Raw genomic sequence first — 22,770 nt, 5'->3', positions numbered from 1 at the left:
TGAGTGACAAGTGAGACAGAGACCCAACCAACACAGCCGGCTCAGGAGAGCATCCCTTCTCCCTTCTTGAAATGTTCTGACCACATCACTCTCTTCTCTTGGGATGTGGGATGGGGTGGCCTGACTTCCTCTTCCTCATCTGTCTGGCTTGCCTGGACACACAAGGATGACCCTTCAAGACAGCGCACTGAACAGGGATCCTGTGAGCAGGTGTGCATGGTGCAGGAACAGAGCCGATGTTTATGAGTGGGGACAACCTCACCCCTGGACAGCGCCTCAGAGCTGTCATGGGTTGGTGTCTGGGTAAGGCATGATCTGGGCATCTCCTCACTCAGAGACATCAGTTCAGTCAGTTGCTTTTCTACACAGTCAAGACATCTATTGGTGGGGAGGGCACCAACATGTCTCCTGTGGTGATACCCCGACGCTACCTGAATGCTTGTCAGCTACAAGTGTGACTAGAACATGAAATCAGACAGGAGCAGTTCTGTTTGTTCCAAAGTGATGTAAAAATTGCCACCTTTTCACCAAATAAGAACAGAAATCCCGGAGCTCCAGAGGAGGTTAGATAAGGATCAGCACATTCCAGGCGCAGAGCCCCAGAAGCCCTGCAGCTTCAGACCTTGGACAGTCACACACATTCCTCTTCCCAGGGCCCCCAGACATCAGGGCCTTTTAACCCATTTCTCCCTTTTACATTTGTCCCTTTCCTTAGCAAGGGCTGTAACTGGAGGCAGGGCTCAAACGTCACTCCATGTAGTCCACAGCTCTTTGAGCCTGATGCACCAGCAGTGGCTCTCTTGGGACTTGGGACAAATAATGCAGACTTTGGCTTACCTGACACAATAGTGTAGCCAATCCCCCGAGGTCGTCCTTTATCCTGGTCCACAGCAGTGATCACCCTGACAGTTGTGCCCTGGTTGGGAGACAGGAGGGACTTGAGTTCAGCCACTTGCTCTCTTTCTTTGTGGATGTCCTAGAGCTCTTAGTTTGCCTCCCCAGGCCAACTCCCAACTACAAAGCTTGCCCAGGAAGTGGGTACCACCTGTCATTGCTCATGACTCCAGTGGCATTGTCCTCAGTCACCATTCCCTCACAACACTGATGGTCAAGGGACTGAGAGCTGAGGGAGCCTGAAAAGGAAGTAGGAACTTTCTTCTCACAGAGCAAAGGGCCAGAGATAGGCCCAGACAGTTGCTGAACACATCTGGGGTGATGAGATGGACAGATACACAGGAAAGAGTAGGTGTCCACCTAGTCCACCTGGAGGATCCTGGAAAGGGAAGCCCAGATGGCAGCAATTAAGAATGATGGTGAGGAATTAGTAGGCATTCTTCAAGGAAAGAAAAGGAAAGGCCCAGGGAGAAAGTACAACACAGGCCAGGGTTTGGCTGTGTGTACTTCTAGGAAGGGATGCTTGCAAGTAGCCATTAACTGATAGCAGTTCATTGAATGAAGAAATGAATGTATACGATGAAGACATTGACAGCATCATCATGACCACCACATGTTGAGTTGTCCTTTGCCAGGAGCAATTTCTATCCCCCTCTCCAGGCTACATCACACCACTGCTTAGGTCAGCTGTCCTTGTCCACTCTATACATGAGGTTCACGTCCTAGAAGTTTTCTCTGGGTAGTGGACTGCAGGCAGGCCCTACCTGCATCTTTTGGGGGTGGAAATCTAAAAAGGGTTCTTGTGGTCTTGTCTGCCTCTCACTCACCTTCTGGCATAGCTCTCTGCCTTTGGGGTGGGGGGGCAAGAACATCCCTCCAAATCCTCCCAGGCTGGCTGTGGAGACACAACAGGAGCTACAACCTTCTCCCCCAGACAGCACAGCTCCTCCCAGATGGCTTTCCAGCCTCCCTTAGCCTAGAGTGCAGAAGATGGAAGGCCTCCAAGCTCCCTGAGGGGATGTGGGAATATCTCTGGGTATATGCAGAGGCCAGACCATATGGCAAGCAGGTCCAGCCCCTTCTTTGTCCTCTCCCCCAGGGAACAAGAGCTTTGCTCCCATCCTCTGGGCTTGTTAGGAAGTTGGGTAAATAGGCTATGAGAAGAACCAAGTGGCCTCACTGAAAAGCACCCCTTCCTCGGCACAGAGGGTTGCTAAAAACACTGGCCCAATAGACTCAGGCACTCCAGCTGCCCAATGTCCTAAAACCTGGCCTTTTCTGCAGATGAAGAAACTGAGAGACTCCTGGGGATCCCAGAGCAGTGAGTGAGTGAACAAGAAGCCAAGGCCATATTTAAATGCTCTGGCCTTAATGTTCTTGTCCATCAGGTACTGTGGCAGATGCAGGGTTCTGCTATAATAATGCTAATGTCATTTCTGAATGTCACTGCTCTGTGTCAAGAACTATTCTAAGCACTGGCTCCTGTGGAATTTGGAAATGCCTATTGCCAGCCATCCCTGGAGATGCCATGTGTTCTAGACTGATCAGGGGCCAAAGGGTAGTCACATGGTAGACCAGTCAGTCACCTTGCCCTCCCAAGCCTCCTCCCAAGCTTCCTGTCATGGAGCATGAAGAGCCCTTGACTCCAGGTACATGGAGGCCACAGGAAAGCTCCATTCTAGACTTGAAGGGCCTACTCAGCTTCCTCCAGCATCCCACTCGAGGCTCTTTTAGGGGCTCACTATTCATCAGGGGAGGCCTGGTTTGTCCCCAGCAGGGTATAGAACTATCCTGAAGCTTCAACTTCCAGAACAGGCTTTCTAGACATGGAGGCAGCGCCCTTCTGCCTGGGTGCCACATGTATCCTATAAGAGGGCTCCTGGAGCAGGGACACATCTGCCAGGATGACTAAGCTCAGAGGTCATTAGAGCTCCAAGGTGGAGTTACTCAACAATACATGTAAGGGAGAGATGTATGTCTTGCCATATCCCAGGTAGGTTGGCCTGGGCTTAAGGGAACAGGGCAAGGCAGCTCTGCTGGCCTGTCCAGAGAAGTCTGTGACCCAAGAGCCCCTCAGTCCTCAGAGCCCTGTGGGTGCCATCCCTGGGGTGGAGATCAGGGTACCCCTGGGTGGGTGGGGGAACACAGAACTGGCTATGTGGGACATGAGGATAAGGGGAGCCTCTCCCAGCCAAAGTTGGACCCAAGCCTCTTCCGAACAAGCTCTGCCAGGCTCTCAATCAGGTTTGGGGTTTCATCTCTTTTTGGGTAAATAAATCCACTTTTAATAAAACTCTGAGCTTTTAATACAAGTGCAGACAGAAAGCCTGGAAATGTTATGAGAAGGAATTAGCAAGGAGGTATGGGGGCTCTCGGGAGCCCACGGCTCTTGTTTCAGAGTCTCAGTGATTATATTTTCAATATACTGCAACTTATTTCCAAAGACAGGAATGGGGAGGCCCACAGAGCTGGGCCTCCAAGGATGAGTTCATGCCTACAGCTGTGCTTCTGTGGGAAATGAGGCCAGCAGGGCCCTGGCCAGCAGGGCGAGTGGGAGACCCTGCTCCAGCTAGAGGGCTCAAGATAGGCTTTTGCCCAGGGACTCTTCCCTTTCCCAGGCACACATGCTATGAGGGATAAGTGACCTTCTGGGAAGCAAAGCTCTACTCAGAGTGACAGGTGACAGGCTTGCTAGGTCCTGACTCCTTATGGCAAGATGAGAAGCAGAAAAGTGCTTAAAGATTTGGCTTCCCATGTCTTATTTTTCTGTATATAAAATGGGTTCTGAGCCCAGGAGTTCAGGGGCACTCAAGACAACATAGGAAGATCCCTGTAGTCAATGGATGGGACCCTTGGTGTCTTTAATGTGAGACAAAAAGAGAGAAAGCATTTGACTTTGAAATGTCAAAGAAAATACAGCTGTTCTCCCTTAGTCTTTTAAATCAACCAAAACAACAAAAGAACCAAAAGGCAAGCTCAACTTCAGTAAAGCTATGGAGTGTTACTATTCTGAATCTCACATATAAAGAGGGGTAGTCATGTATTAGAGACAGGGAACATACCGACCCAAGATGTGACTGCTGATGGGGGGGAAAGGGACAGAGTATGTACTCATAATAAATTTTTTAAAAAACCTGTAAAAAAATAAAATGGGTGTAACAGGCTCCACTGTCCAGCAACTGATACATACATCCACACATGTGAACACACACACACACACACACACACACACACACACACACACACACACACACACACACACACGGGGGAGGGGGGGCAAATATAAGTGAAACTATAAACTCAGCCCTAGAGAGCTACCCTGTACATCTGATGAAGCCTTGGGTGCCTTGTCTGGGACTATGCATACATTTCTGAACAATTTCAGCTAGTTTGGACCCTCGACATTCCACATGATGAGTTCCATTCTCGAGCTAAGGAGTTTTCTCTACATGTGAACAGCTGGTACCCCACGAGGAAGAGCCAGTTAAGTGAGCATCTCCTGGGTACCAACCATGTGCCAGGAATGATGGGTATGAAGAGATTCTCCTGATCCCCGCCCCCCCCCAAAGGAGGACATATTCTTGGAGCTTCCAGGAATTTGCTTAAGCTCACAGGTGTGGTGGGTAGGCAGAGTTCAGGTAACCGGGAAGTGGAAAATTAAGCCTGGAATGAGCCGCTCACTCTAGCAGAGATCCGATGGCCAGGACTCTGACTGGTGGGCAGGAAGTAAGGCATGAGCTGGGACTTCACTGGAAGGAACCATATCTCTGCCCTTCTGTGGCCTGTCCCCAGGGAAGTGGCTGTAGCAGGGACCAGACTAGACTGTGCTGGGCCTCAGAGACCACTACCAATCTTATTCTCTGTAAACTTAGCTGGGACACCCCAGCCCTTATTTCTCTGACATGATTAAGGACTTGAAAGGTGACATGCAGTTTGCTTTGGAAGTGGGGGGGGGGTGGAGAGTTGCTGGGTGGGGGTTGGCTGGTGGGGACTGCGGGGGACTTCCGACGAGAGCTGCCACAGCAGATTCTGAGGCAGAAAATCCTATTTCTCAGTCCTTAATTCCAGTCAATTCCAGTCAAAGGGCTGATAGGCATCGCCGGCAGTAATTTGTGCAGCCTATCCGCTCTTTTCACCTTCTGTCGGCCCCTCACTGACGGGCAGGCCGACATGCTGCTGTTCGAGTGAGGAAATTAAAATTTGATGCAATAATCCCAAATAAGAAGGATTTTATTAGGTAATATATACACTTTAGATGAAGCTTGCTAGCCTGATACACTGATAGGGGGAGGCATACATGCTGGGAACCACAGATAAAGAGGGGAGCCGGGAGGGTGAGGCAGGGTCTTGACAGGGCCCCTGGGAGCAGCAGAGATAGGGCTGGGCATGAGGGATGCCTGGTTCCTCCAGCCTGGGATACTGAACAGGCCATGCTGCATCTCAGCCCTGGCCCAGCTAAGGAATGAGTGTGTTGAAATCAGCGCATCACACTAAAGGGACATGGAGATCCAGTTCAAGGCATGGAAACTGATTAGCAGCCTGGAGACATCGGGCCTGGAGCGTGTGGGAACTGGCTTGGAGGAGAAGGCTCTAAAGGATGGGAAAGTGGGTAATTCCTTTTCCAGCGAGGAATTAAGAGAAGCAGATCCATGCAAAGGCTATGGGGCTGGTCAATGCCCAGAAGAGGCTGGGACCCAAATCACTGCTCGGTCTGCTTTCTCAACTGGGCCACAACCCTTGTAAAAAGTGCTTACCATGACCCCACAGCATGGGTGCTGTAGCTCCCCAGGAACTGGCAGACGACGGGCAACACAAACACAAAAAGAAATTCTAAGATCTCTGAGACAAAGAAGACATGATAAGCAGCAGAGGGGCATGGCATGAAGACAGAGTGTGTGGAGGAAAACGCACATCAGGTCTATTCCATGGAATCTTCTAGAAAAGAAGGGTGTAGTGTAGCTTACTTAGCTCAGGGCCCTACATACAAGACACCTAATAAATACCTGGGAGTTGGGTATGAGGCTGAAGGAGGGAATGAGTGCCCGGAGGGACAGAGGAAAACTCTGATATCTGGCATAAACACCTGTGTAAGTTATGAAGGCATCACCATGGGACTCAGGGGGAAACATGTAAAAGACATGGTCTTGTGACAATCTCATGAAGCAGTGGCTAAATACCTCGCCCCATAGCTAACAAGCCCGTGGAGTCACCAGCCACCTCAGTTTGATGTCTGTGAGAAGGGGTACTTTCATGAACTCCCTGCCCTGTCCCATTTCTCAGGGTGTGTGTAGATAGCTGTGTGGGGGCTTCTCAGGCTCCTCTGGTAACCCAGCCAATGTGATGCCGGTGTGTACCAATCAAGTTGGCTTTAAGCATCTTCTCCACACTCTTTCATTAACACAGTGTGCTGGGAGACCCAAGAGGATCCCGAATTGATGTTCCAGAGACAGGGCATCTTGATGACTCAGCCTATGTTCCTATAGGAACATTACAGAAGAGATGGGATTGACTGATAAGTTATGTAGTTTAGAAGTCAGTTGGATTGTGGTGGAGAGGGTTGTCTAACTCTGAGACTAGTGAGAGACGAGCCTGGGGAAGGGTCTAAGAAAAGAGGGAGAGAGCTGGGAAATGGAGGTCAGGTGATCTCTGGGTTGGTGATGAGAGCAAGTATAAGAGTGAGCCGAGAGGCAGGACAAGAGGGCTGGTATGATTGGAGCCTGTATTCATTCATTCATTCATTCATTCATTCATTCATTCATCTATCCATCCATCCATCCATCTATTCAATAGATACTTCTTAAATCCCACAATACCATGCCAGGTATTCAAAGAACATCTCTGCTGAACCATGATACCAGGCAAGCATGGCAGCAGACACTAGCCACGTCGCTTTCAAATTCTAAACACTCAGAAGGAGAATCCCAGAGCTAGAGACAGGTGGCAGTCTGTAATCGTCTGAAGATGGCAGTCAGGTCTGACCTAAGGCTGAGACTCAGGACTGGCAAAGCTGGGGATGGCAGCAGAAAGGAAGAATTCCCTGGATATGGGTGGACTGAGCACATGCAGCTGGGAACCTGATGTGCCCAGAATGCTAAGAACGGGAAAGCTAGGAGTAGAGACCCTGGGATGGCTCTGTCTGTTTTCCAAGCAGCTTCAGACAGCCGTGCAGCAAGAGGATAAGGATCTTTCTGGTAAGGCCCTTCATTCCAAATCTGGCCCCCAGAGCAAGTGACCAAACACCAGCTCCATACCTTTGGTGCCAAGGATGACTGTAGTTAGAACAACCACAGCTCCCATTCAGGGCCAAGCTAACCTAGCTGTGCTGGCTTAGGAACTCTGCCCATAGACACCTCTGCCTATGTTTAAGGCTTTGAGTAGTGCAGGGGGCAGGGTGAGACTCTGGACATCACCAGCCTCCAGGGGCCCCCCATTTTCCCTTTGAGCCAAGCCCTTCCTTTCTTTTCACAAACGCTCCCCCCAAGATGCACGTTAAAGCATCTGTCTGTCTGGGGATGCACCCCCACTTTCCTTCATCAGCCCATAGCAGGCATTCCACTCCAGTCTTCGGAAGAGGGAGGTGGCTACCAGGCCAATGAAATCACCCATACTTTAGCCAGGACACCATCCAGGGCCCTGTGAAGTGTACCATGACTTGTTTTTGTCCTGAGACCTTCCCCCAATCACAGGCCACTGAAACAGGGACAGCTGTTTAGTTTCGAGGGAACCAAAGGATAGGCCTATGATGTAAATACAAAATCAGGTATCTCTCCTGAAACCTGAACTTAGAGCCCCTAGAGAAGGAGTCATTAGGGAGGGAAGATGGCTCCATGAGCTCCAAAGAACAGTTTGGGCTTGAGAGGGAAGCCTCACAACAGAAGGACGCTGTGTCATTGTGTGTGGTGCTCATGGCCAACAGAGGCAGCAGGTCTGTGGAGAACGTGACTAAGGAACACGGATGTCTGGCTGAGGCTGGATCTACATTCATCCCCAGCACAGGCTGGAGTGCTCACGGCATCACTGCTCATGAATCTTTATCAGTTCCCCTATGGTCAACTACACTTAACTCTTTGCCCCATGGTACCTTCCAGGGACGTAGGGAGATGAGAGAGGCAGTGTGATGTGCAAAGCACCTAGGGTTTCCACTGTCCCTCCCAGGGACTACAGGCAGGGAATGGCCGCCACTAGGGCTGTGGGGCGGGCTTACCGGAGGAGAATGTTCATAGATGTTGGTGCTGTAGGGCAGGTTGATGAAGATGGGGTCCATGTCCTGCACATCTGTGATGATGATGGCCAGATTGGCCAATGTCGACAGAGGTCTGGTCTTGTCTTGATCCTTGGAAGACACACCGAGAAAGCGAGAGTACACAGTGTTGGATTAGAAGGGTGCTGTGAAAACATGCACTCATGCATAGGGCGGTGTTGGGTGATCCCTGTGTTTGCAAATACGCACATAAACTCTTACATTCCTACAGAGAGTCTCAAAAGCACTACAGCTCTTTGGCGGTCCTTGAGATGTTCAAGAAAATGGACATCCTGGAGAGCTGGTGGTGTTACATCAGGGGGTTGGGCTGAGGCTGATCTGATGGCCCTAGGGCTGTGGCCTAGAACTACTTCTACTGAATGTTGGGACGGGGGTCACTAGCTCGGATGGGAATGGCACCGTTCTTAGCACCCTTGTCGTGTTCATCCAGGGCCACTGGCCACCATCTCAGGGCAGAGGACATTAAGATGGGGTTTCTGGCCTACAGGGGAGGTTCCTCTGTGACTCTGCTAGACATTTGCCAGGCAGTGACTTTTCCAATCAAACCAGCAGGGGGAGCTCCAGGGCCCATATCATCTGGGGGCATGGGACTCAGGGGGAAACGTGTAAAAGACATGGTCTTGTGACAATCTCATGAAGCAGTGGCTAAATACCTCGCCCCATAGCTAACAAGCCCGTGGAGTCACCAGCCACCTCAGTTTGATGTCTGTGAGAAGGGGTACTTTCATGAACCCCCTGCCCTGTCCCATTTCTCAGGGTGTGTGTAGATAGCTGTGTGGGGGCTTCCTGGGACAGGGCAGGCAATATTAAGCCATTATACTGAGAAACTTGGTCCTATAAAGCCCACTAAGAAAGGAACTCCAAAGCCTGTGTTCCAAGACCCTAAATGTTCAGCAGACCGAGATCTGTGTAACAATCCAGTACAACCAGCTAGCAAGACCAAATGATAACAAGGACTGTTGTGTCCAAGATACTCCCCATTCCACTCACTCATGTGCTCTGTCTTATGTATTATTGTCACATGTTAGGCTTTTATATGGGTTCACACACACACACACACACACACACACAAACACCCCACAGAGGAGAGATAAAGAGAGACAGAGATAAAGAGAGACACACAGAGACTCAGAGAAAGAGAAATAGAGACAGACACACACAGAGAGAGAGAGAAAGAGAGAGAGAGAGAGAGAGAGAGAGAGAGAGAGAGAGAGAGAGAGAGAGGTCCACAGTCACACTGCTAAAGAAGTATCCATAGAAATATCTGCCTTTAACAGTCTTGATTTGGGGTCTCACATCAGTCAGTCTCCAGCCTGCAAGACAAACTCCCATAGCCCCCTTCCCCCTTTAAATGAATGACTCCAGTGAATGGCCCTCATGTTCCTTGGACTTACAAAGTCTGCTGGTACTTGAGGAGTACCTGCCTCCATCCAGTTAACTGGGCCTTGGTTTCAATGGGGCATTCCCCATATTACACGAAGTCTTGCACTGGCCTCTGCCCTCCACAGATAGTACTATGGAGCCTATGGGAGGAACAATGACCCCCCACACACCCCTGTTGTCCCTCGACAACCCCAGAGACAGTCAAGGATGGCACAGGAGGACTACCAAGGGTGGGAGGGATGAGAGCCATGTGTGTGTTTACAAGGAAGGCTGGCAGCACCAAGCATAGGAGACACAGTGCCTGGCCAGGGGCCAGAAAGACCATGAGGCATGAAGGGAAGTCCCTGGGAGGCCTGATCTCTTGGGTAGAAGATACTGGTGGTTTTTGCTTGCTACTACCGGACTTTTACCAGGTACCAGGTGGCCATCTTGGTATTTGATATCCTTACCCCAGCCTTGTGGCCACAATCCTATTCTTTCTGTAGTTTTGCCATGTAGCCCATGCTGGACTCTATGACAGGAAAGAGGGATGGAAGAAGGCGTATCTGGCTGGCAGGCCAATACCTGGCTCTCAGAAATGGCCCTGGGATCTGTGGCTGTCTTCTCTTTTGCTGGAACACGTGTAGAACCACCATGTTGGGGAAGTGATCAGTAGCCAATGGCTACTCAGCAGCTCCAGCAACCCTGGGTAGCAGCTTGTCCAGGGACTAAGTGGGAGGCTATCATCCGGGAACTCCTGGCCCAGCTCAAGGCCTGGTAGATTACTAGCAATATTTCTGTATTTATCAACCCAGCACAAGCCTAGCCTCCAAGTGGACCTGGCCACCCACACTCCTGCTCCTGCCCAGATCTGGTCTAATCCTACATCCCAGAGCCTTTTGTGTGCTGGGCAGAGATTATCCCATAAGACAGATTTACAGGGAAAGGGAGAAGGCACCTGTATGCTTCCAGCTTCCAGGCCCAGGTGTGTACATGGAATGTAGTGAAGGAGAAAGGAGAGGGGACACAGAAGTTGCTAGTGGGTGTGCCCAAAAAGGGGATCCTAGACTTACAAGTCCCCTTCATTCCCAAGTCAGTTTTATTTTATTTTGTTTTTTAGGCCTCTTCCTAGAAAACTAATACAGAACCAGGAGAGAAAATAGGAATTCTCAGCAAGGACCACCCAGAGAATTAGGCTAGAAGATGGCTTTTCCTGGCTCTGGAGACCTCTCCAGGTCTTGGCCAAGCCTGAGGGAAAAGCTCTATCTTTCAAAACTCAACCTAGGCCAAATCGAGGGAGCTGGGATGCCAGCTGCCATGTGGGGTCTGGGGTTGGCTGTCTACTCTGCAGCCATGAGGCGCTAAAGCCAAGGGTCCCCTCTGCAGGCTCACAAGGCCAGAGGCAGGTACACTCCCTGCATCAGTGGGGGGCCTAGGCTGGGTGACCCCTCTATAGCAGTAGGGGGCCAAGTCTTGGTACTGCGGGCCAGGCCAGTGGATTGTGGAGGAAGAAAGGGTCTCATAATGTTTTTGCTCTTAGCCTGAGCTCTGCAAAGAGATCCGAAGGACAACAGAACGGTGGGGTCACTTCTAGCTTTGCAGGCCACTGAAGATGCAGCTGTACTTCCAGGTGGCAGCTGGAATGAGGGCACACAGGACTAGAACCCTGCTTAAGGCTTAGTCTTCAGCCCCTCACAACAGCTAGCATCAAAGGCCCAGGTGCATGCTGGGAACTCATAGACTCCCGGCCATGGGGGCATAGCGGCCAAAGCCCAAGACTGGCTTTGGATTCCCATTTCCCCTCTATTAATCAAGAGGGAGTCTCAATGTTGTTATCTGTAGAATGGGCTAAACTCTCCTCCCCTGTTCTGAACTGACTCATCATGCAATTCCCTGGGACTGGGCGGGAGGCTTGGCACAGTGGGCACTCCCTGGTGGGAAAGCATTACCACACTATGGAATTTTGATCTGAGGTCTGGACTGCTCTGCCCCTGCTTGTTGGGTGGTGTCAGGGCACATCAGTGTTGATAACCCTGATCTGTGTCCCAGAAGCTCCTGCATTGATTGTCCTAAGGGGATTGCCAGGGTGGCCTATGTATGCAGTTGTGCTCATGGGGGACTTGGGTAAACCACTGACTTGCCCCTATGCCTCGGTTTTCTTGTCGGTATCTGTAAGATGGGCATCTCAACAATACTCATGAGGTAGGGCTGTTTGAAGGTTAATGGAAAGTCTATTTGGGTGCTAAGAACTCCAGAGACACAGTGACACTACCTGTTCGATGTTATCACCATCGCCAGATTCTTTACTGTAAATCATGGAGGAGCATGGAGCTAGATTAAATCTCCTTGGTAAATCCCGTTTCCTTCTAGATAAGAAGAAGCAGATGGTGGGCATTGGAGGCCCGGGGCAGTGACTCACCGTGGCGTTGACTGTGAGCTGGTACGCCTGCGTGACCTCATAGTCCAGCTCCCGGATCACAGTGACAATGCCTCGGGCACTGTCGATGGCAAAGAACTGAGATGGGGGCTGGAAGGAGTAGAGGACGCTGCCACCTGCTCCCAGGTCAGGATCAGTGGCGTTGACGATGAAGATGGGTGTCCCCACTGGTGTGTTCTGGGTAAGAGCAAAGTAAACAAGAGGTTGAGTCTCACTTCACCAGAAGCAGCTGCTTCCATCAGCAGCCATTCCTCCGCCCCACAAAGGCCATTAACCGCGCCCCTGCAGCCAACCGAACCGGGCCTGTCATTTCCATTCTAAGCGGGTTTGGAGGAATGTAAAATGCATGATTTCTTTTTTCCCTTTTTGATGGCCTCCTGGTGACTGTAAGAGCACTGGCTCCAAAGACGGCCTGTGTATCCCAGAGTCCTGGAAGAGGGGCCTTTTGGTCCCCAAACCCATTTCTTGGTGGATTCGCTTCCCTTGTCCAGTGCCCCTTGGCTGCCCAAGCTGCAGTAGATTGCCCTGGACGGTGACTAGGAATCTGCCTGTGGGGACCTGTCAAGGGCAAGAGTGGGAGGTGTGTACCTGAGTTGGGGGATGAGGTTGGAGGCTCCAAGGGGAGGGGCCTCCCCTGCCACTCCTGGGTCTTGTCAGCTTGTCAACAGAGTATCTGTAGGTTCCGAGGAACCTTCCAGGATGCTGTGACTGTTCTGTTCTGTCACTCATATAAGCTCTGTCCCTTTCTGACTCAGGGTTGCTGGTAAGGCCACTTCCTCACGAGGCTGGGATGGGATTTCCACATTCCTTAGGAGGACTGTATACTGCCACTGTTTACATGCCATGCCCTAGAACTCACCACCCTGGTCTGTATGCCTCGGCCAGTTCTCAACCTCCCTCGCAGCCTGCAGTTCCACTGGCCTCGGATGATATCGGATGGCACACAGACATACAGACTAGTCAGTGAACAGCCCCATGAGCACATGGTCAGATATCAGCAGCACTAAGTGCTTATATTCTGAGTGTCTGCTATACCACCTGCCCCTGTCCACCCCTATCCCTGCAGTGTCTGCTCATCACTGGCTGCACGGATTTCTCTACACTGTACAAAGTCTGGACACATGGGAGGAAAGACACGCAGATGAGGCTCTTTGCAGAGAGGGAAAAGTAAAAAGCACCTGTTATAGCTACTTGCTGCACCCCAGCTGTGGGGCAGAGAGGGCAACTGATGCAAAGCTACACAGTGAGGAGTTGGGCAAGCAAGACACATGGTCTCAACCACTACCCTCAAGGGTACCCTACAGCCAGGGCATTGGCTCTTTCAGGTCAACCAAAGCTTCTAAGGAGCACAGCTACTGAGTTGCTATGGTCCTACCTGAGCAGGCCAATTCCCCTCCATTGACCACCAAATATGGGGCTGATGGGACATCCCCCAACATTCTGCTGACAGGAACAGGAGACTGGCAGTGGGAAGCCCCTCTTCTGTCCACCATTTATGTCTCCCCAGTACCCTTAGCATAGAACATCCCACACAGACCGGCCCTAGATTGCCCTTCACACATTATTTCCTAGTTGCATGGAGCCGTTTGTACTGCTCCAACTCAGCAGTTCTGGGCCTCTGAATGAGCTTTTCCTCCACTAGGTCTGCCCTCCCCCACCACACCTTGGCTTCCTGGGAAATATGATCTTTCTCTCCAAAGAGAAGCTCGGTCTGTTGGAGGCAGAGTGGACAAGTGCTAGGACTTCTGGCATGGTCAGAACATCTGTTGGAATTCCAGCCTCACTGTGTATCTCTGGGCTAGTCACTTCAGCTCTCTCCTCCTAATCCCCTTTATGCTAAAGTTAATGCTATCCTATTCTCTAGAAGAGGGCAGACTTAAAACTCACTCATGTAAACTTTCCAGCATCTAAGTATCCAGAAAGTAGACAATATGATTGTCCCATCAGACCTCCTGCTAGAACTGTACAGACAGAGCCACCTATGGGCAGGGTGAGAAGGTCTCAAGAAGCACAGTAAACATTAAAAAGCACCCTGCTGGGCATTCCCTGTCTGCCTCCCTGGCCTCTGCACCACAGGGTAGCCTGCTCTGCCTCCCCACCTCCCAAAGCTCAACTCCCTTGCTTACTGGCTTCCTGATGAACTCTACCAACTGAGAGTGGGGATAGGGCTGCCAGGAGCTCAGAGGAAACCCACTGCTCCCGGGAGCATTCTTCCTCCTTTCCCCATGAGCCCTGGCCGGTAGGAGATGCATCCCTCCATGGCCAGCCTGTGAGTGCTTCAATGGTCCTTCTCTTCCTCCACTCCTGCCTACCTGCTTGGATCCTCCCTGTCCCTGAAAGATCCTATGTTGAAGGCTTGCTGCCCAGCCTGGGAGGCAGCAGAGCTGCTAGGAAAGTGTGGCCTAATGGGAGGAACTTAGGCACTGCCCCCTCTCCCTCTCTCTTTCTTTCCCTTCCTCTCTTCCCCTCCACCCCTTTCTCCCCAATGCTTGATCGCCACGAAGTCACATACTTCCCACTATGGTATTCTGTGTCACTACTGGTCCACAGCAATAGAACCACGCAGCTATGGGCAGAGACCTCTTAGGCGGTGAACACCAATAATCCTCCCCTTCTCTCAAGTCAGTTTCTTTCTTTTCTCTCTTCACGTGCATGTATGTCTGCCTATGTGGTCATGTTCAGACGCATGCACATGAGTGTGGGCATGTACCCATGTATGCATGGAGGGGCAGAGGTTGGCTGTAAAGTCTTCCTCGACCCCTTTCTATTTTTTCAAGACTAGATTTCTCACTGAGCACGGAGCCAACAGTTTCATCTAGACTGGCTGGCTCATGAACCCTGGGGATCCTCCTGCCTCTGCTTCCCTGGCCCCAGGATTATAGCCACATGCTGCCACGTTTGTTTTGTTTGTATGTTTGTGTTTTCCCATTTGTGTTGTTGTTGTTGTTGTTGTTGCTGGGAATCAAACTCAGTCCTCATGCATATGCAGGAAGCCATTTCTCCAGCCTTCTTAAAATGATTTCTTGTCACAGCCCTAGAGAGTGACTAATACAATAACATCCTCTTGAAAGTGGGCGTTTCACGGACACACTTTCATCGGAGCTATCTAAGAGTCTCTCTTTCCTGTGGTTCCCGACGGTCACAGTCACCTGCAAATCTACAGCTGGAAGATAGAGCTCCCTGATGCAGGGCTCGGTGAACACAGCCTCCACCATGATGCTCCCTCGGCCTACAGTTCCTCTCCTTACCCACTCCCCTCTAAAGCACACACATGCCCAGACCCATTTTAGAGACACCAGCCTCCTGTGGCATGCAGCAGGCATACAGCTCAGCTCAGCAATATGGCCACACCAGATGTCATCCATCTGAGGCCCTATCTCAGAGAGATGAGGACTTTTCACCTGTCCATCCTTCATGATCTAGGACAAAGAATCTCAGGCTGTCTGAACATCAGATCTCTGGAGTTAAAAGGGAGGTCCAGAGAACCCTGGAGAAGGGGAATAGAAGCCCCATTTGTGTCCGAGCTTGGGCACAGTGTCTCATACAATGAAAACCCTATTTTTTTTCTGAGACAGGGTTTCTCTGTGGCTTCGGAACCTGTCCTAGATCTCACTCTGTAGACCAGGCTGGCTTCTAACTCACAGAGATCCTTCTGCCTCTGCCTCCCGAGTGCTGGGATTAAAGGCGTGCGCCACCAACGTCCTGCCTTAGGATAGGTTTTAAATGACCCTGACAAAGTACCATTCACAAACTTAGAAGGGACAAACAGTGGACAGAAAAGAGTGCTGACTTTCAGCCCTGGGCACCATGCACACACACACAGACACAGACACAGACACAGACACAGACACAGACACAGACACACACACACACACACACACACACACACAAACATGCCCGCATGCACGCATGCACACAGGCTTCTCCAGTGCCAGCTGCTGCTCTATGGGATGCACAGATGGTTACACAGGCCTGCATTCTCAGCACAAGCAGATTCTCAGGAGCCGGATGCATCTGGTCCCCAGGGACAGTGGACCCTGGAGGCTCAGAGCATGAGTCAGACCCCCAAATTCAGAATCCAGGTATTTCTACCAGGAGACCTTACATATCATCTGTTTAACCCCTTTTGATTTCCATGTCCTCATGTGTAAAATGGAACTGTTAATGGCATAGCCTTGGGGATAATGTGAGAAAGAATTACACGGATGATGTGTGAATAACAGGATACACTTCTTACTGGGCCAAGTACATGGCAACATGCAGCAACACTCAACAAATGGTCACTGCCCAGCACTGCTATTCTAGCAGTGAAATGGCATCACAGGCAGGGGGAGATGAGCCCCCACCTAAAAGGAGGAGAGCCTATGAATGAATTCCTTCGACGGGCACCTCAGGGCTAGAGAGATGGCTCAGTGAGTACAGGCACTCGCTGCCATGCCTGGTGACTTGAGTTTGATTCCTGGGACTTACATGGTAGAAGGAGAAAGCCAACTCCCACAAGTGGTTTTGTGTGTGTGTGTGTGTGTGTGTGTGTGTGTGTACAGGCAAATAAATATAATGTTTCTTTTTAATTAAAGTAGAAAACCTGTCCGTGTATTGGTTTCTGTTTTCTGCAAAAATGTGACTGGGAAAGAGCCCAAGGAAACCCTGGTTGGGGGAAGGCGGTTGCAGAACCTAAAAGAGGAGGAGAGAGTTGGACCTAGGATGAGGGGTAATCTAAGACCAGGGACATCCCTAAACCAGAAGGCCAGTTCTGACTATGGACTATTCTGGATGTAGGGGCTTCAGGATGACCTGGGCTAGGCCCCTCATTTGACAGATGAGAGAAGTGAGTCCAGAGAGGTATTATGGTCTGCCCCAGGTGATCCTGATGGGTGATCCCGGTCTCACTTGGCTCCTGCTGGGTGGTTGCAAATCAAGGGCTTTGGCTCTTACATTGGCTTCCCTCAACCTCCCACAGAAGCCAATGTGCCTCCTTATCCTCAGCCCTGCTCGAGAGATGACGCCAGGTCACATGCCAAGCAAGGTCAGAGGCAGGATGTATTTGATTGGTGCAGGAATTAATCACCTGACCTGCACAGGCCAATCAGGTTCAATCTTGGAAATTAAATCCATTTGCTAAATAAAGAAATCACAACAGAAAGATCTCTGCCATCCACTTAGGGGTTGGATGGGCATTGGGACGGGCCCACATGCAGTGAGGGGAACATCCATCTAGGGGAGGGAGGAGGTGAGGCTCCCTGGGTCCCCCCTACACTGGTCCTCACACACCCCTTTGACCTGACTTGTGAGGTATTTCTGGAGGACATCTTCTGCTCTATAGATCTTAGCTCTTTGCTCCCATCTGATACCCCTAGAGCATGCCTCAAACATGTGCTAGGGCTCCTTATTCACAGACATGCCCCAGGTTCCCCCTACTTTTCCTCCTGGCATTCTTCCCCTTTAGCATCCACATTCAGCACAGAAATCCAAGTACCAGGCCATGGCTCCAGGGCAAAGCATCAGAGGCAGTAAGGAAAGAAGAATGAATAGCCCAGTGAGAGCTGGCTCCAGCTTCTCGTTGACTATCCCCAGACACGCCTTTTAATGTGCAGACTACACAGATCACTGCAATGATTCACACGGCTGTGGCAGGTGACAGAGTGAGCAAGAAAGAGCCCAATGACCTGTCACAGTCAACCCGGAGCAATGCTCCTATAGCTAGCCCTTGTCCCTTTCAAACCTTAGGCTGTCCCTTTCAGCAAGTGGCCATACCACATAGGTCACAGTCAGGCCAGGCTTCTGCCTCCTCCAGCCCCCGTTTAAACTCCACATCGCTTGAGATGGGCCTGCTGTAAATGGGCCACCCTGTGCAATTCTGAGACAAATAAATCTTGTTGCTACTCCTTGGGGTGACAAGGGAATAGACTCTGGGAAAGTTCTGCCGTGCTCAGGATCCTGTTCGTTAATAATAATGATGAATGGCTTACTTCTCCCATGCAGGGTGAGCTACATTCTACTCCAGGCTTCTCTGGAGGTGGCTTAGGGTGCTCACTGGAACAGAGTAGGGTGGGGGGCTGTACACTGCCAGGGAGAGAGGCGAGGGGGAGGGGGAGGCAATGGGTGGGAGGTTGGAGAAAAAGAGAGGAGAGAATGATGACAGAGAAGGACAAACAGACACAAAGACAAGGGGGCAGGGAAAGGGACAGAAATGGGGCCCGAATGAAAAAGGGAATCAGAGGAAAAGAAGACATCGCAGGAGACAGGGCACAGGTGTTAGGACAGAAATCAAGAGGATAAGGAGACGCTCCGGAAGGAAAGTTGTAAACAAAGGAAATGAAGTAAGAAAACATCTGACTAGAGATACAGCTCACTTAGTAGAAGTGCTTGCCTAGCATGCAGAGCCCTGGGTTCAATCCCCAACCCTGCAGTCATCATCTGTGGTGATACACACCAGTAATCTAGGCAGTGAGGAGGTCCAGGCAGGGGGATCAGCAGTTCAAGACCAGCCTAGGCTTCATGAGACCCTGTCTCAAAAGAAAATAAAAACAAAAAGAAATGTAAAAGGTCAGAAAAACAGGTGGGGGAAAGAAAAGAAGGCCCATGCTCACACCCTTCATGATTATGGGAACCCTCCCCAGCTAGATGTATTCCATACCCTTGACCAAATCCAGACAAACCCCGCAACCATCTCTGCTTAGGTGCCATCTCTAAAGGCATTATTAATATTCATGGAATGCTTGCTAGATGCAGCTACAGTCTTTAATATCTTATTATAGAGCCTGTTAGAAAATGCATTAGTAATAAATTCCTGACAGATGGAGTTCTGACAAGGTGCAGGTGGCTTGGTGGAGCTGAGTTGGGAAAAGACCCTTCTGGAACATGTGTGAAATACTCAAAGGCTGGGAGCCATCCCTAGAGTAAGGTAGAGGAGGGGGAGAGGTTAGCCAGGGATGCAGCATAGGTGAAGGCTGGTCTAGGTTAGAGGAGATAGGACTGATGGATACTTTAACCCTGAAGGAATTTTAGAAGCAATGGGGTACCTTCAATTCCCAGTGCTTTCTCAGGTGATGAGAGGGCGTCAGTGCACCAGGAGAGATGGTTGTCGGGTTCTCAGGGCCAGGGCAGCACATGCATTTGGGGGTTCCATGTATTGCCTTGGTAGGGTGTCACTTCCAGAGATCTTTGTGGCATTCCTATTGTCACCTATTGGGACTATGGAGGGGGGAGGAATAGGGACTATAGGACATATAGGACAATAGGGTCTATAGGACAACAGGGTCTATAGGACATGCATTGTGGTCCTGGCTCATTTAGATCAGAAGTGTGGACATGAGGAAGGGCAGGTGGAAATGGCCAATCAAAGGATCATGAAGGAGTAGGGACAGGTGTGTAGGTCTGTGGTCCGCTCTATGGGGGCACCTGGGAGAACCCATTTCATGACATCTCTTCTCTTGACCACTGCTCCCTCTTCTCAGGGGGTGGCATGTGCATAACCGGATGCTGCTTGAAGACTCCCCCTGGAATGGGGATGGCATCCTAAGTGGTCAGATCGTCCCAGAAGATTCATACAACTCCAAGCCCTGCTTTGCAGTGTGCATTGCCTTTGCAGGAAGCCATGTAGACCTCCACAAACATGCTTACAGCATGGCCACTGGCTCCTGATTATTGTGACCTACCTACAGAAGTGGCTCTGAACTTCCACTCTGCAGACCCCTCTTTCTGCCATTTGCCTTGGCCCCTTTTCAGTTCTTAGGCTAACTCTCGTCTGTAGAAGGCATGCGGCAAATACTGTTAAAGAATCAGGGACATTCCAGCGAACACGGCACACGGAACGCATTCATATATGTCTGTTTCGGTTCCAGCCCCTCATCAAGATGACAATAAGCAAATTAAAAATGCATCAATCCACAAGGGCAAACAGAACAGCAGAGGGGACCACAGCACAGGAGAGATGCCAACGCAGCTCTGGAAACTGGAAATAGATGGGTGTTTTAGGAGGCAAGGAGGCTGTTCCTGGAAGAGCCCAGGATCTGTGAATGCCACACCATTCTGCATGGGGGAGGGGTTGTATAGGATGGAGGATGGGAAAAGAGGCAGAAGGTCTTATGGGCCAAAGTTAGGTTGGGTTTCCAGTTCTTGCAGCAGACACAGGTTTCTTTCTGGACGGCTTTGTTAGGGGTCTCTGGACTCCAGGCTGGGAGCTGGGTCAAGGGCTTGAGTGCATTCTTCCCACTTCTCTCCACCAAGCCTGCTAGTCAGCCTTCAGAACACCAGCTCAAGAGAATCTCAAGGAGGAGTAACATGCCAGGGGACCCTGAAAGCATCAGGGGCAGTCTTGCCCAGCCCCCATTCCACACACCCCAAGCACCCATGATGAGAGGACAGAAAGTGAATTATGTAGTCACTCGTATACATGAAGAGACAGTGGACACCTGGTGTGGCAGTACACATCTGGAATTTCAGCACTCAGGAGGCCAAGGTGGGAGGACTTCCCACCAGTCTGAGACCAGCCTGGGCTATATAGCAGGAGCCTGTTTCAAAAGACTGAGAGGGAGAGGGAGAGGGAGAGGGGCAAGGGGAGGGGGAGGGGGAGAGAGGGGGGGAAGGGAAGGAAGGAAGGAAGGAGGGAAGAAAGAAATAAATTCAACAGAAGAGTCAGAAATAAAAAATTTTCCAAAGTAAAGCAACTCAAAGACAAACATGGGCAAGAAAAGCAACACCATGAGAGGAACAGCTTAGATCTAACCAACCCGAAGCCCAGCTAACAGGAGTTCACAGAGAGGTGTCATACAGGGGTAACAGGAAAACCTTTGGACATGAGAGGCATGAACTCAGATAGCTTCAGAGATAGACCTGCATGAAAACATAAAACTCAGACCTTTCAAAATATGAATATGTGTGGAGGCTTGAGGGGGAAAACAAAGGCCCATGCACAGAAGATCAAGAATCAAGCCACCATCCAGATTCTTAACAGTAAAACATTATAGGCTGAAGTACCGATGAAGAAAAGAGTTCATAGGGGTTATAGGTCTGTTTAAGTTGCTTATCTGTTCTTGATTCAATCCACACCACTAGAGAAGCTAGACAACAAGGAGGACTCTAAGAGAGACATACATGGTCCCCCGGAAAAGGGGAAAGGGAAAAGATCTCCTGAGCAAATTGGGAGCATGGGGGGGGGGAGCTAGGAGAATGAGAAGGGGAGAAGAGGAGGGGTGAGGAGGACATAAGGGAGCAGGAAGGTTGTGTAGGGGGAAGAATAGTGGAGAGCAAAATATGAGATACCATCAGAGAGGGAGCCAGTATAGATATAAAAAGAAATCAGGCACTAGGGAAATGTCCAGAGATCTACAAGGATGACACCAACTAAACATCTAAGGTAGTGGAGAAGCTACCTTAAATGCCCTCCTCTGATAATGAGATTGATGACTGACTTATATGTCATCCTAGAGCCTTCCTCCAGCAGCTGGTGGAAGTAGAAGCAGATACCCACAGCTAAACACTGAACTGAACTGGAATCCAGTTGCAGAGAAGGAGGAGTGATGAGCAAAGTGGTCAAGACCAGGTTGGTGAAACCCACAGAAACAGCTGACCCGAACAAGGGGGAGCCCTTGGCCCCGAAAATGATCACTGGGAAACCAGCATGGAACTGATCCAGACACCATGAATATGGGTGTCAGTGAGGAGGCCTCGGAAATCTATGGAGCCTCTTGTAGTAGATCAGTACTTATCCCTAGCATAGGAATGGACTTTGGGAGCCCATTTCACATACAGGAATACTCCCTTAGCCTAGACACATGGGGGAGGGCCTAGGCCCTTATCCCAAAGGATATGACAGACTCTGAAGACCCCCTATGGAAGGCCTCACCCTCACTGGGGAACAGAAAGGGTATGTGATAGGTAGGGTGTTAGTGGGGGGCAGGGGAGGAGGGGAGGCAGAGGGAACTGGGATTGACATGTAAAATAATCTTGTTTCTAATTTAAATAAAATGGAGAAAAAAGAGAAATATGAAAAAAAAAAGAAAAAAAGAAAAGAGTTCATAGAATGAGGGAAACTAGTTTTATATCCAGCCAAACTATTGATGAGTAAAAATGTAAAATAAACACACTTTTCAAATAAAGTTTTTTTTAATACCCATAAATCCTTTTTCTGGGAAATCACTGAAGGGTATATTCTATTGAAAGAATGATAGAAACCAAGAAAGAAAAAAAATGCTATCTATCAAAAGAACAGACTCCATATAAGAGAAAGATAAGGAATTCCTTTACCTTACTAAGAGGTGATCAATTATGCTAGAATATTTAGGGGCAAGTAAGTGATAGGCTTGTGGAACACAAAATAAGCAAATAAGAGAAGTGAATGAATTCTAGGGAAAACAAAAGAGGAATTATATAAGTAAGTACAAGTACTATGGGGTTCATCTCAGAGTAACATTTACATCATCATTACATCAGTCATACTAAATGCTATTTAGGAAGACAATAATTATGTTTTAAAGAATGGTGAGGAATGTCAGTAGTGTGTGTTGGTGTTTGTGTATGTGTTTGTTTGTGCATACACAGTTGTATATGTGTGTTGGTGTTTGTGTGTAACAAAGATAAGTAGGAATGGATAAATGTCAAATTTTCTTTTCTACAGCTGAAAAGTCACTAGTTAATATCTAAAAGTAAACAATTTAAAAGGATGTGATCAAAAAATGAGAAGGTAATCTCTATAAATTAGAGGAGGGTGTCTCGAAGTAGGGAAAAATGGAGCAGGAACCTGCTGTTTTTATTAGAAGCCACACTGTACTAGAAGACATTTAAGCTCATCCATATGTGCTTTTGATTAAAATTA

At 49.7% G+C, this 22,770-nt stretch overlaps 1 protein-coding gene across 6 annotated transcripts in view; it reads right to left on the bottom strand.

Moving 5' to 3' along the window:
• The window catches only part of Cdh23 (cadherin related 23), a 332,359-nt gene that overhangs the window by 209,629 nt on the left and 99,960 nt on the right, over positions 1-22,770 (bottom strand). For all 6 annotated transcript variants that reach the window (XM_035452205.1, XM_027388310.2, XM_027388311.2 and 3 more), the window contains exons 6-8: positions 11,937-12,131; positions 8,099-8,227; positions 838-916 (exon numbers count right to left, since the gene is read on the bottom strand). In XM_035452205.1, the coding sequence (XP_035308096.1) occupies positions 838-916; positions 8,099-8,227; positions 11,937-12,131 (403 nt within the window). The remainder of the gene's footprint in view (positions 1-837; positions 917-8,098; positions 8,228-11,936; positions 12,132-22,770) is intronic.

Source organism: Cricetulus griseus, assembly GCF_003668045.3.
Source record: "Cricetulus griseus strain 17A/GY chromosome 1 unlocalized genomic scaffold, alternate assembly CriGri-PICRH-1.0 chr1_1, whole genome shotgun sequence".
In the NCBI taxonomy this organism is placed as follows: Eukaryota; Metazoa; Chordata; class Mammalia; order Rodentia; family Cricetidae; genus Cricetulus; species Cricetulus griseus.
Note: the sequence above shows the minus strand (reverse complement) of the source record. Positions and strands in the feature narration are given on the sequence as shown.